This window comes from Myotis lucifugus, unplaced genomic scaffold (assembly GCF_000147115.1).
Source record: "Myotis lucifugus unplaced genomic scaffold, Myoluc2.0 scaffold_184, whole genome shotgun sequence".
In the NCBI taxonomy this organism is placed as follows: domain Eukaryota; kingdom Metazoa; phylum Chordata; class Mammalia; order Chiroptera; family Vespertilionidae; genus Myotis; species Myotis lucifugus.
This window is the reverse complement of record NW_005871232.1, coordinates 1,385,433-1,399,825: the sequence shown is the minus strand read 5'-3', so window position 1 is coordinate 1,399,825 and position 14,393 is coordinate 1,385,433. Positions and strand designations below refer to the sequence as shown.

General features: G+C 39.2%; 1 protein-coding gene across 8 annotated transcripts in view; it reads left to right on the top strand.

Moving 5' to 3' along the window:
• LIPK (lipase family member K) overlaps positions 1–14,393 on the top strand; it is a 40,304-nt gene that overhangs the window by 22,671 nt on the left and 3,240 nt on the right. For 7 of the 8 annotated variants that reach the window (XM_023760519.1, XM_023760520.1, XM_014462517.2 and 4 more), the window contains 5 exons: positions 450–559; positions 1,758–1,894; positions 5,448–5,594; positions 11,113–11,184; positions 13,882–13,953. In XM_023760519.1, the coding sequence (XP_023616287.1) occupies positions 450–559; positions 1,758–1,894; positions 5,448–5,594; positions 11,113–11,184; positions 13,882–13,953 (538 nt within the window). The remainder of the gene's footprint in view (positions 1–449; positions 560–1,757; positions 1,895–5,447; positions 5,595–11,112; positions 11,185–13,881; positions 13,954–14,393) is intronic. The other variant, XM_014462520.2, reaches the window with a different exon arrangement.

Here is a 14,393-nt window from a genome sequence, read left to right as displayed (position 1 = left end):
ATGATGGTTCCCTACATGAGTGTTTTCCCAACTACAAACACGAAAAAAAAGCACCTGAGGTGATTGATAAATACTCAGATTACCACGAGTCTTCACTGACTCAGTGTTTCTGGGCTGAGGTCTGCAAAACGGTTTGCTTTTATCTAGGTCATTGTTCTTTTTAAGGGAGTTTGGTAAATCTGCTGTAGAATTAGGTGAAATATGACTGGCCTTTTAGGAAAAGCCTTTGTAGATCTTTGCAAATCAGATTTTTCTGATTCCATTTTCTTAACAACGTTATTCTTGCAATCAAGGTGACATCCTCAAAAGTCACAGAGACCCATAATATCATATATGGACTGTAATCTTAATATTTAGGAAAAGCGAATGTCTGCAATGAATGTGTTTGGATATTGCAGGCCTAACAATGAGATATGTTTTTCCAGTTTTGTTGTTTTCTTCTTTCGCAGTGTGGATGAGATGGCTAAATATGATCTTCCAGCCACGATTGATTTTATTGTAGAGAAAACTGGACAGGAGCGACTCTTCTATGTGGGCCACTCGCAAGGCACCACCATCGGTGTGTTGGGGGCAGGTGTGATCTGAGAGTGTCAGAGGATCTTCTTCCATATTTATGAAAGGGATCAGGATTTAGTCCCTCTGTGCAGTCTCTAGCTTGGGGACTTGAGGTGGGAAACCCTTTCCTCTGGCTGATTTTTGAAGATTAAATGAAACAAGGACCACAACAGTGATTTCTTTTCCCGTTGGACTGAATCTATGTAGATTCATAAAGATGGCAGAAAGATTATTTATAATTCTCTCCTAATACATAAATGTATTTATTTTGAGAGAATTGTTTATCTATGTGCACAACAAACAATTTCCAGACACTGGGTTAGAAATAAATATGGTATACATCTTTCCTTTAAAGATCTCATAGTCTAGAGAAGACACCAAAAGGAAAGCAGAAAATTATAAATCCCACTGATTATATGCCACGATTAGTGTGCCTTTCACTTCCCAGGGTGCACTGGGCTAGAGTGGATGTGGATGGGGCCATGCCTCAAAGCCATGAGACACTTCACTCCTTTCACTGCTCCCCATTCAGCTACAGACCTCGACAATGACAACAGCATTTCCCCCAGTCTCTTTTCTATATCTTAATCCTAATTAGGTTTCTAGTATAAAGCAGGTCTTTATATGCCTGAACTATACTATGCACCTTACATACATTCTCTCATTGAAAACTACAGACATATGAAACCATTATCATTTATATTTTACAAATGGTAATATAGAGATCCTTTCTAATGGTGATACTTCCAAATAATATGTATGTATTTTAACCTTCAAAAGAATCATTCTATGAGGATTCTATTTTCCACATTTATAGATTAAGAAAACTGAGACTTATACAGGGTAGATAACTTACCCAAATCTTCACACACCTGGTAAGTGGGAGGCCAAAATTATAGCTCAGTTTTGTCTGATACTAAAGACAGTGGTTGAGCAGGAATGGTCCTAGGAATTTACCTAGACATACCCTACAAGGGATATTTGAACCCTCTCTGCAACTCTTGTCCTCTCTGGAGACAGAAAACACTTTATTCTGTATTAGCCAATTCCATTCTTGAGAAATTTAGAAAAATCCTTCCTACAAATGGTGTTTACTCTGAGTTATTTTATATTTGTTTTGTTGTTGTTTTTAATATAATACTTCTGCTAACATTTAAGATAAATTAAGAATTGTTATAAACTAGTGTCTTCTTCCCTTTCAGCTTTCATAGCATTCTCTACAAACCCAGAGCTGGCTAAAAGGATTAAAATATTTTTTGCATTGGCTCCAGTCATTACAGTGAAATATACCCACAGTCCTCTGAGAAAATTAACAAATCTTTCCAGAAAAGGAGTCAAGGTATGTGACTTCTCCAGTTTAAACCTGTAGAATGAAAACTAGCTCTGTTCCCACTGATTTCAATAGAAGGAAACCAGATGACATTTTACAAACCTCTGAGACTATAATAAGTTTTGGAGGTATCCATGTAAGCTTACTGATGATGTGCAATTTTAGTAATAGAGTTCAGGGGGCTCACTCTGATGCCATTCTACCCTATTATCTTCATCAATGTCTTCTCTCTCATGTATGTCATTCCTCAGTTACAGATAAAGCAAATGCTGAATTGAGTAATTGATTTGTTTAATCTAGTAAGTTAAATTTCTCCCCAGTGGCCCCTGGTTTCTGGGGGGCAGTATGAGTAGTGGTTGAGACCACTGCGTGAAGCCAGATGGGGTCTTTGACCCCAGATTTTTCTACTAGCTGACAGCTAACTAAACTGATCATTTATCAAGGAGAATTGGTCTATGTGTATTGGTGTTTTTTCCTGTTGCATATTAATATGGCTTCTCCCCTAATAGACAAAAGGTAATCACAGTGTATAATTGAAATCAATGATTTCAATTAAAGCAAATAAAGCTGAGACAATTTTTATAGAAGCCAGGGATTTTGATTGGTAAATAATAATAATAATAATAATAATAAGCAAATTAACCTATGATGAGTCAATTCTATACTTATACAACCCAGAAACACAATAGCAGGAAAACCACTAAACAACATGGAAAATGCTCACAATACCCTCTTGTACCATAGAGATTCAGCCTAGACTGGGCCCTATGCTGGGTAAATAGCTTGCTAATTTATTTTAGCATTTCCACACAGTTAAGAGATATTTTGAGATGGTGGGCTCTTTCTATTTTTCTCAGTTTGTACAGCTCTGCTTCAGCCTTTCACATGTTTTGATATGCCAGTGGTGTAGTGCAGTTCAATTCAATTCTGTGAAAATATATCTAGGAGCTACTATTTCAAAAACATAGCATCAGAAAATGGCTATGTCTATAAAGGTACATTCAGCTGATTGATATGACTGAAAATTAGGGTGCATGTGAGAGTCATGGTAGACTTGACTAGGGACAGTAAATGGAAAGCAATTGTGTCATGTTAAGGAGTCTAGATTTTTGTTCTGTTATTAATGGGAAGCCAATGAAGTATGTTAAGCAGAGAAATGGCTTGATCAGATTTGTAGTTTTCGAAAGGCTGCCCTGAAAGAGCTTTAACTCCAATAGAGGAGCTACCACATGTGGCCCACTAATTCCTAATTCTCTCTCTTTTCTCTAAATTATAGCTTGCTTTGACCCTTTGCTTTTTTTAACATATTATCTACAACAATAAGGATTATTAATATTGCCTCCATTTCTTAAAAGAAGAATTTGAGTTTCAGAGCGGCTAAGCATTCTGTCCCAAATCACCTAGTGAATGGATGACAGAACCAGAATTTGAATCCAGATCTGATCAGACCATCCATGGTTAGTGCCCTTTTTATATGTTGTCATTTTCCATGCCAACCTGAAGAAGCCAGTCTTAGATCCTTAGCAGCCAAACAGGCTATCGAATCCAATATGTAGCTATTTATAGAGCTCAGCTATTGAATCCAGTCCATGTTCTGCTTGGCCAGCCACGTGCCCTGGCATGGGGCTATGTGTGCAGAATAAAAGGGGAGAGGGCTTTTCTAATTCTCATACAGGTGCCAAAAGGGTTAACAGAAAAAGCATATCTCTATACTGCTATGAGACAAACATGCCCCCTCCAGAACAAACTTGGAATTACAGTGACAAGTCAGCATGTTTATCACTCTCCAAGTGGATGCTATATGGCTACTTAGTCTGCATTATTACCCTCCCTTTTAGGTTAAAAGAGCAATTATTTATTCTTAGGTAAATGTGTGGTAGTTTAGCTGAGTCATTCATGCATGGACATAGCAATGGAGTCAAGTCAGAGACTACCGTGCTAATTCACTCTGTCTTTTAGGAAAGTCAACTGTCAGAACAAAGAACAAGGACCCCTTATGATAGCTATAACCTCTTTCTTCAATAGTATTTCCCTGGTTGATTACTCTCTGAATTGGCTGTTTTCTTTCACACGAATTTTCTGCCAAGTGTGGATGACCAAGATATTGGTAAATGAAAAACAAAAATGTCCACTGAGTAAAATCAGATCCTGCCTTCTACTTTAACTTATTCCTGTGGAGATCTATTTAGGTTATCACACTTGAGAACATAGATGTCGACATTCTATTAAAAGATAGGTACTATTATTAAACTACCATGTAGACAGTTATATAGGAAGAGTTACAATTTGTTAAGTGGATTAACCCACTGATTGGGATAAAGTGAATAAAAGGCCAGAATAAATTAGATAATTTCTGCAATGGTTAATTATTGTTTGTCAGATTTAAAGATATGATTTGAATGAGTTTAACATATTGTAGCCTCTCCCTTCTTTCCTTATTTCCTCCCTCCTTCCTTCTCTCTGGCACTAAGAGTTATATTAAGTCATGACATATCATATACTTCATTAATATTCCATGGAATATAAGATATTGCATTGAATGAAGATTATCTTTGACTATATAAGGTAACTATTTTTTAAGCTCAGAATTTAACAAATTATAACCAGTAGGAATTTACTAGATCTAGTTTACCAAAGATAGTGTAACACATTGTAAGGTATTTGTGTAATAAAAGTAAATGCTATTTGTTGTTGTCTTTTAGTCAATTAATGAAGGATTCCAGGAAAGAGATATGACAGTTATTTTTTTGTGTTTTTTTTTTACTATAAATGGAGGTTTCCAAAAGTTTTAAGAATAAAAAGAAATCTTTTCAGCTTTATATCTAGTTTATTATCCTAAGATTATAAAACTAGTTATTATTTTTAAAAAATGCAAGATTGTACTTATATGCAAGGAGTTTAGATATTAATTTATGTTTTAATTTCAAGAATTAAATTAAATTTCTTAAAGTTCAAAAGATAAGTTAAACTTACCTGTAACATTGCTTGAAATTCCACTAGTAGAGATTCATTTCTTTGGGTTCAGTTTTTGCCTCTAGAGTTCATTAAAAGATTCTGCAAGGAATGACTCTTTAAGTCTGTGTCAGTCACTAAATATAATAATAACATTGTTTTTGGAATGTTTACTGGGTTCTAGAAAATGCACGAGGTGCCTTTTAAACATGACCTTTTATCTTCACAGCAGTCCTACTTAGTGCATATTAAGTTTCCATTTTATAGTTGAGAAATTTCAGGATAATAGAAAGTAAATACTTTCCTAAGGTATAAGAGACAGAGTCCAAAATCAAACCAAAGTATCCCGTATGCCAAAGCCTTAACAGTGTTCTGTGGGGACTCATTTCTTAGGGGGCATTACAAAAATACTCCAAGTAAAGGATCTTGGGGAAAGAGGTGAGTTGGAAGAACTACAAGGACAAAATTTAACAGAACTCCCACTTTCACTGAGTTATAAGTACTAAGGAGATGTCATCTTCTGTCTAGTACTTACCTGAATTACCACTCATTTTCCACTCTTGACATGCACATCTATGAAATTTGATTGTGTCTTAAATTGAACTTGCAGGTGTTATTTGGTGACAAGATGTTCTCTCCTCATACATTTCTTGAACAATTCATTGCCACCAAAGTGTGCAACCAGAAGCTATTTCATCGTATTTGCAGCAACTTCCTATTTTCTTTTTGTGGATTTGATCCAAAAAACTTAAACATGGTACGTGTAAATAGTTGGATTGGGAAGGCAAATGTTTTGTTAAACAGCAGTTAGGAGATTTGCTGGGGTCCAGCCCCATGGGGTCCAGGGGTTCCCAAAGGTGTGGACGGAGTCGGCGAAGAAGGTTTTACACGGAGACAGCGTTCAGAACTCTCTAGCTTTCCTTAGCCTCCGTGGATCTTCCTGTGCCTGGCTGAGGCCACAGAGAAAAGATCCCAAGGCAAACTGAGCCTTTATTTTATAGTGAGCGGTAAACAAGGTAGTGGTTTCCATAGTTACACAGTAAGTTACACTGTTGTAAGTTTCACTTGTTTTTGTTCTTGTAAGTTTCACTTGTTTACACTGCTCTTGTAAGTTTCACTTGTTTTTGTTCTTGTTGCACTTCCCTCAGCCCATTAGCTTCCCGAGTAAGATCTAGGGAGCTTTATACAAGGTCAAGCCTAATTATGCTAAGAGGACTGTGCTCTCCAAGCTGGGAATTGTTTTTGTCTTTGCCCACAGGTCAGTCCGAGGCTTAACCCTATATCAGTTCCCCACATCTCACCCTTCTTTTATTTTTTAAGCTACCATAATGACAGTAAAATTTAAGCATCAAACTTAAGCATCAAGAACAAAACTCTGGCTATTAAAACAATAACAAAACAATGCCAATGCAAAACCCAAAACATTTTAAAATTTGAACATAACATTTTTGAAACTAGTAAGAATAATAAAACAATGGCAATGCAAAACAGCAATAAGTGAAAAATCAAACCACAGTAACATTTTTCTACCAAATGAAAGTCTCTTTTGCCAATTTACTCAGAGTCCTCTGACTTGGCTGAGAGAATAGCTTCCACTTCTTGCTTCTCTACTATCTGCTGTTAACTTCTTCAGCTGACCCCACGTCGGTGGTTTGGTTGTCCTTGTTGATCTGGCTAGCGGGCGTCGTTGCTGGCAACGGGCTTCCCAAAGTGTCAGTGTGTTGTATGGCTGGATCAAAGGGTCCACCAGGGCCGCGTTTGATGGTGGTGTCAGTGTCCGGGGAGGAGTCAGCTGTGCCCTCTAAGTCAGCTGATAGGATGATACTGGGGAGGAGGAGGATGAGGCGGAGATGGAGGATAGTAGAGAAAAAGAAGAGAAAGCAAAAGAACTACAAGGCATGGAAGTGTTTAGAAAAAAGAGGAAGAAGAAAGGGAAGAAGGCAGGATCCTGCTCCAGCCCTTTCTTTCAGCTGCCCCTTTCCCTGTGGTCCAAGGTAGAAATGGGAAACAAGTCCTGTTGCAGTGAGAGGGAAGCTGCTGTCAGCCAGGTCTCTTATCTAGGTACTGATCTCAGCTGGACCAAGTCTCTTTCTGTTCCCGATCTGAGCTGGGCCAAGTCTCTATTCGTTATCTGGGTCCCTATCTGGGCTGGACATGGGAAGCAAGAAGCAGCCATGGGGGCAGGAGACCTTCTTCAGAAGGGGCGAGTGTTCAAGCCCCTGCACCATTGGGGGGGGTGAGGATCTGTGCCCCACCTCTGTTGAACCCCAAGTTCTCTTCTGCTGGCCCCTCTGTGACTGTGCCTGTCTTAGGTTGTTCCTCCCTGAGGAATCTTACCCGTCTTTGACTAACCAGCCAAGCTCCGGGGCCAAGCAGGGTGATGTGAGGTTCAGTTCTGTCTCCTTGGTAGCCTATGCCCTTGTGGCCTCCATGCCCAGCAACTGCCTTTGGATCCCCTCGCCTGCTGGCGGGGTCCCGGCATTGATCACATATCTTGGGGAACCCAGGTTTCTTCTCCAGAGAGGACCCAGCTCACTTCATTGGGCGAGAGACAGATCCATGGTACCAGCCACCGTGACCTCAGCATTAACAGAGAACTCAGGCAACAGCTGTGGGCAATTGGATTGTGAGAAGAGGGTCCCTCTTGACACAAGGGCAAGAGGGGCCAATATAGGACAAAGGAGAGTCCCGGGACAGGGCTTTCTCAGCCCAGGATATCAGGCTCTTGGCACAAGACAACTCCACGTATGGGGCATATACCAAACACCCCCAGTCACGGCAGAAAGGGGAGGTGCCCTTCCTGGAACAGTAGGGTAGGGAGATTCTAGAAAAGGCTGTGTTCAGGAGAGAAGGAGAAAGGCCAAAGAACCAGCAAACAAGTAATCAGATTAAGAAAAAAGGAAAGGAGATGTGGGACAAAGCTGGGACATCAGGACAGACAAAAAGGAGGCACACGTGATTCTTCCAATGGACAGGTGGTTCCAGCTCAGGGCTGCACATAAGCTGCAGACGGGCACTGGTCAGGTGTGCTAACTTGGCCTCCCAGGCGTGACGGTCCCCAAGAGGGAGGCAGAGGGTGCTCCTTCTGGAAAGATATAAAACACAACCTCTTCCCCACATCATTACTAGATCTGGTAAAACTCTTGTCTCGTTTGTGTATCCTTCTACCAGGCTGAGTCGGCAGAGGCTATTGTACAGGAGGCCCGATGCTTTTTGGCTGCTGTACAACCCTCTGCATCGTATTTTTAAAAATTTAACATATAACATTCTTCTCCCCCTTTTTTGTTTTTATAGACAAGGTTTATATTGATGGAATTCTGACCATATATAAACATACATACTCCTCTGTATTCACAACTTCCCACTTCAACCCCAAAAGCTGCAGCTTCACATTTCTACTGTGAATTGGCTCCACCCCCGAGCCTCAGCACCTCAAAACAAAACCCCAACTTCAAGCCAAACTGTTAGTTTTTCCATTTGTGTCAAGAGCTAACTTTGATATGTTAAAACTAAGTAAAATCCACTTACTCAATCCAAAACAGGCATTAAAAAGAAAAACCTCAAATGCTCTCTTGTATCCATTTTAAGAGTAGGATTGGTGCTTTCCGCGATTACCTGAGTCCTGATCTATCACCCCAGGGAGAGCTTGCCAATCCTGCACTTTCCCGGGGTGGAAAGGCTGCAGTGGGTTTAAGGATAAGGCTCCTTGGGCCTACCTTCTCCCATGCCTTTACATTTACCTTTCCGGCACCTTTCCTTCCTCAGAAAAGCATGGACACGTTAAAAGATCAATACGGAGTCTTTTTTTTCTTCTAGACTCAGTATGGCACATCTTCTCATTCTAAAGATCAATACAGAGTCTTCTTTCTTCTAGACTAAGTATGGCACATCTTCTCAATCTAAGTTCTGTACTATCCACCCACTTACCCTACTTATCCTCTATAGGGGGGTCTGCAGCACCCTATGGTGGAGTCCTATCCGTCCCGAGTGCGGGGGGTCTTACCTAGGGGAATCCTGTTCGGGCGCCATATGCTGGGGTCCAGCCCCATGGGGTCCAGGGGTTCCCAAAGGTGTGGACGGAGTCGGCGAAGAAGGTTTTACACGGAGACAGCGTTCAGAACTCTCTAGCTTTCCTTAGCCTCCGTGGATCTTCCTGTGCCTGGCTGAGGCCACAGAGAAAAGATCCCAAGGCAAACTGAGCCTTTATTTTATAGTGAGCGGTAAACAAGGTAGTGGTTTCCATAGTTACACAGTAAGTTACACTGTTGTAAGTTTCACTTGTTTTTGTTCTTGTAAGTTTCACTTGTTTACACTGCTCTTGTAAGTTTCACTTGTTTTTGTTCTTGTTGCACTTCCCTCAGCCCATTAGCTTCCCGAGTAAGATCTAGGGAGCTTTATACAAGGTCAAGCCTAATTATGCTAAGAGGACTGTGCTCTCCAAGCTGGGAATTGTTTTTGTCTTTGCCCACAGGTCAGTCCGAGGCTTAACCCTATATCAGTTCCCCACAGAGATTTCATTATAAATTGCATGCAAACTACATTCAAGATCTGCTTTTTTTGTCTCTGGAAATGTGATTAGCATTTCGTGGCTTCCCACCAAAGCTGAGTCCACCTGGTTTCGTAGGAGGATTTGAGAAGAAGGTTTTTTGCTGAAAATTCTCATCAACTCTTGCTAGTGGCCAAAGCACCACACTGAAAAGTCCTTCACTTTGACTATGGCTATGGTTTTGAAATTAATCTTGCTGAGCTTGAGCCCTATCTCAGACCTACTGAAGTAGAATTTTAGGGAGTGAGCTCAGGTATCTCTATTTTTTAAATCATTTTTTTTTACTTTCATAAGTGATATGGAAATGGCCATTTTGTGAGCCACTTCTTTAACTCAAAGGGATGGAAGGGTGGCTCTTCAATGATAGCTATACCTTCACTGTTTAAGGGATATTGAGACGAATAAATGTTAGAGTTCTTATCCAGTCCTTTCCAGCTTAACTGAGATCCTTTCCTTTTTTTAGTTACCACTAGCTGACCCAAAGAGTGGGAATGAAAAAGAGAGGAAGTTACTGCTTACTCCCCAGCCAGGGAGGAGATATGTTTGTAACCAGAGACAAAGCTGAAGTTGATTTCCACCTATGTCACAGATTCTGCCCAGAGACTTGTATCTCTCTGTCAGTGGAAAGCACTGATTAACACTTTCCTTGCTTTCAAGCAAGATTTATAAAAGATTGTTTATGCAAAAACGTGCTTTAGCCACTGCCTTTTCACATCTTAGGGAATCCATGCTTGCCCATCACTTAGATGGAAGCATTTCATGTAGGTAAAGGTAAGTAAAAAGACCTTTAAGCAAACTCAATAGAGATCATTTCAAAAGCCCCCTCTCAACATGGTCTGAGAGTTTGCTAAAGAAAGACGTCACAAAATAACACAGTTGAACATAAATTGGGGGGCCCCTGTTGTATATTTATATAGTAAGAATGCCTTTATTCTCACTGTTGGGTACTGGATTATGAAATATTACAATGCCTGCAAGAATGTTTATTTTAGTACAGTATAACCAGGAATACCTAAGCAGAGCGTTTGTAAAACTTTGAAAAAATACGCATGTCCAGAACTCAGTCTTACAGATATTAATATTGATTCTAGGTTTGGGTAACTCATAAGTAGTTGTATTTTTTTAAGCTCCAAGATGTTCCTGATGTCAACTTTGGTGGAAAATAACTCTTTTATATACTAAAAAAAAATGCAATTGAAATTATGAAAAAAAATCAAGGGTTTTTAAAATTCAGAATAAATTTAAAAGTTAATGGAGGTTAAAATGTTGGATGGATTATGCCCCACAAACTTTCAAAGAGCCTTGCAGAATATTACCACATTTTAAAAATCAGATGACAAAGGGAACATTCAGATTTGTTCTCAATGTCTTACAATGAACAACTTTCTTGGAATGTCTTTGGGACATGACATCGGGTGAAGAAGAAGCTCAATGACTTCTTGTCCTCTTAGACCTGTCCCAGGCAAGACTGGAAAGAAAATCTGTATTATCCTCTGTCTTTGACTAGTGGGAGGCTCTCTGTGGGCTCTATGAGACACTGCTCAGGACAGAAGAACAGAGCTAAGGGAAGGGAAAGTTCTTAAAGATGGGCTTCTTTGGATAATGAGTCTTCAGAGGTTATGCTATATGTTTATTCCTAAAAGAAAAACAGAGAAAAGATATTCACATTTACTTGTGATGTGATTATATGATGAGCTTTCAAATGAGACATAATCTCTTTACTTTACAGAGTCGCTTGGATGTTTATATGGCACAGAGTCCGGCAGGAACATCTGTTCAGAACATGCTACACTGGGCCCAGGTACGTGCTTCCTGTTTCTGATGTGAGACACGCACATCTCTGCAAGATCCCCAAGGAGAGCTCCCAGAGAACTCCCTGCAGGGTTTTGCAGGCACCTGCCACTGTCCAGTTGGTGTTCTAGAATCAGCGTAAACTCATGCGGATTTCCTTTACACCCTTCTAGTCTTCACATCTTCCGGGTCTGGAGTTTGGGCTTGGTTCCTAGACATATTCACTGACTTCTGATCCTTAGGTTACTCCAAACTGCTTTTTCTAGGAAAACTTGTATTTTCTCCTCTTGGAAATCACTAGCTTTAATAGAACTTTATGTGTCATGATATAGACTATTTCACCCTCTAGTTGGCATATAGGCCATTTCAGAGTGTGAAAATAATTCAGAGAAATAATTCAGAGAAAATTAAATATTAGGGAGGGATTAAAATAGATTAGTGTTGTCTATTTTTACCCTCAGCTTTGTATGTGCATGTATTACTCTATTACTCAATATTTGACAAGCTCAAAGGTAAGTCAAATTCGATTAGTATAGTTGTCTGACCCAAGTGTGTGTGTGTGTGTGTGTGTGTGTGTGTGTGTGTGTGAGAGAGAGAGAGAGAGAAAGAGAGAGAGAGAACTTCCCAAAGTTTTAATATAGCTGAGATCTCTAGGAATTTAACCTACACCCTGTTCTTTGCTTTAAAATTTAGAATCACTGCTATAGATAGCCTGACACACTAGTTGAGAGTTTTGGAAATTCTTTGAAGAGTTCTACCTTCAGGAGATAAGTCTTCACACTCAAATAGGGAAAATGAAGTTTGAGTCATAGGGCCTCCTACTGGTGAGGAGATGGAGCCTCTCTGATGGGCATGACCTTCCAGGCAATGCAACTTCAATTTCATATTTATTGAGCACTTACTATGTGTTCTTCTGCTATTTATGTACATGGTTTCATTCAGTATCATCAAATTCATTCTCATAACAATCTTTCAATAAAGACATCAATATCTCCATTCTACAAATGGAGGCTCCTCCAGTTGCAGGCTCCTCCCTGGCCTGGGCCCCTGGTCGGGGCTCATACAAGAGGCAACCAATTGATGTGTTTTTCTCACATTGATATTTCTCTCTGTCTTTCCCTCTCTCCTCCACTCTCTAAATAGCCAATCCCTTACACATGCACAGCTGACTCTTCTTAAAAAGTACCCTTCTCTGGCAGGAAGTCCTCTTCAGGATAGAAATAAAGGTGGGGGATAAAATATTTGGTCATAAGTTACATAGACAAAGATGATGGTAGTAATATTAGTGAAAAGAGATTTGTTGAACATTCCTAGGTGCTACATGTTTTTATGCATTGCCTTATTTAATCTTCACAACCTACAAGAAGAGTATTATTGTCATTCCTATTTCACAGGTGAAAAAATAGGTTTAGAGAAGATAAATATCTTGTCCTGGACCACCGGTTCAATATTCTGTTAAGCCTGGATTCAAACCAGGTCAGTTTGATGCCAGAATTCAAGTTCCTAGCTAGTACAGTCTATTGCTTCCCATTGTTGAAAATTTGCAGAATTTCAATAGCAAAAGGTTGCTGCCTCTGTCAATATAAATCTGATGGGAATCATTTAAAACTAAAAATCAAGTTTAAATCAATGAGTGTGAAAAAAAACCTTTAGAGCCCTAGCCAGTTTGGCTCAACGGAAAGAGCATAGGCCTGTGAAACAGAGGATCCTGGGTTTGATTCCGGTTAAGGGCATGTACCTCAGTTGCAGAGTCCTCCCTGGCCCAGGCCCCTGGTCAGGGCTCATGCAGGAGGCAACCAATCGATGTGTTTCTCTCACATCAATATTTCTGTCTTTCCTTCTCTCTTTCACTCTATAAATATCAATAGAAAAATATCCTTGGGTTAGGATAAATAAATAAATAAGTTAAAAAAAAAAACCTTTAGAGTAGTCAGAATAATTTAATGAAGTGCTTGATGTAAAGGTAAAAGTTATCTGTCTCTTCTAATCGGCATGGGTGGCAAATAACAGAAAAAGGAACCCCTAGGTGTATGAATGTTTCTATTCCAACATCTGATCTAAAATTAAAATGCAAACATAAGCATGCATGGCACCTCAGACATGCAGCCTGTGGCCACATTACTGATAAGGCGGCAGGATGTTTGGCCTTGCCGACAAAAGGACACAGCCATGCCATACCTCCCACAGGAAGCACTGAGAAGTTCTGTGAATAAACATTCCTTTCAATAGTAACAAAATTGTTTAAGAATAATGAGTAAGATTGTAATATCCTAGACCACCTGATAAGAATAGTAAGGTTTAAAGTTGTTTAAGAATAATGGCAGTCATTGTTTAATGTAGGAGTTACGTAGGTGGTGCCTTTAAAAATTATGTATAAAAATTCCTTAAGCCAAGATATTTAAGATTCATTCAGTTCAGCATCTTTTTAAAAATGTCTGTGTATAGCATTGTAACACTTAAAGGCATTGCAGTCTGAGGATTTTCATTGAAAAATTATAGGGAGGAATATAAGCTTGATCATCAGTTTCATTAATTAGTATAAATTTGTATCATTGTTATTATTTGGCTTATTAGTCTTTATGAAATTTTCTCATGTGCTAAAAAGTGGAACATAATGTCAATCTTCTCTGTATATTTCTTGTTTACTGTCTCTAAATGTATGCTTTTATATCATTTTAATGTGTTTATTCTTTTTATTTTGTTATAGGCGGTTCATTCTGGTCTGTTCCAAGCTTTTGATTGGGGAAACCCTTATCAGAACATGTTACACTTCCAACAGGTATGATACTAACAATCATCAGTTGCATATCACAAATGAACTAATAGATATAGGGTGGGGCAAAAGTAGGATTACAGTTGTGAGTATGCAAAACAGTTTATTCTTGTATTAACATTATTCATCATGTCATTTTTCATATGAACAACTATAAACCTACTTTTGTCTCTACTCATTAAGCACTTAGTAGGTCCCAAACTATGCCAGCTATTTTATGTAGATCAGATGTTACTTATTGGTTTCTTACCATGTGCTGTATCATTATTTTTTATCTTCATAATGACCTTGTAAGGCTCAGAGGGATTAGGTAAATTGTTGAAATTATTTTAGCTAGTAAAGAACCAAAATATGATCCAGGGGTTTCTGGGATCTAAAGTCCATTCTTCTTCACTATCTTCTCAAAAAAAGAGAGAGAAAGAAGGAAGAGGAAGGAAGGAAGGAAG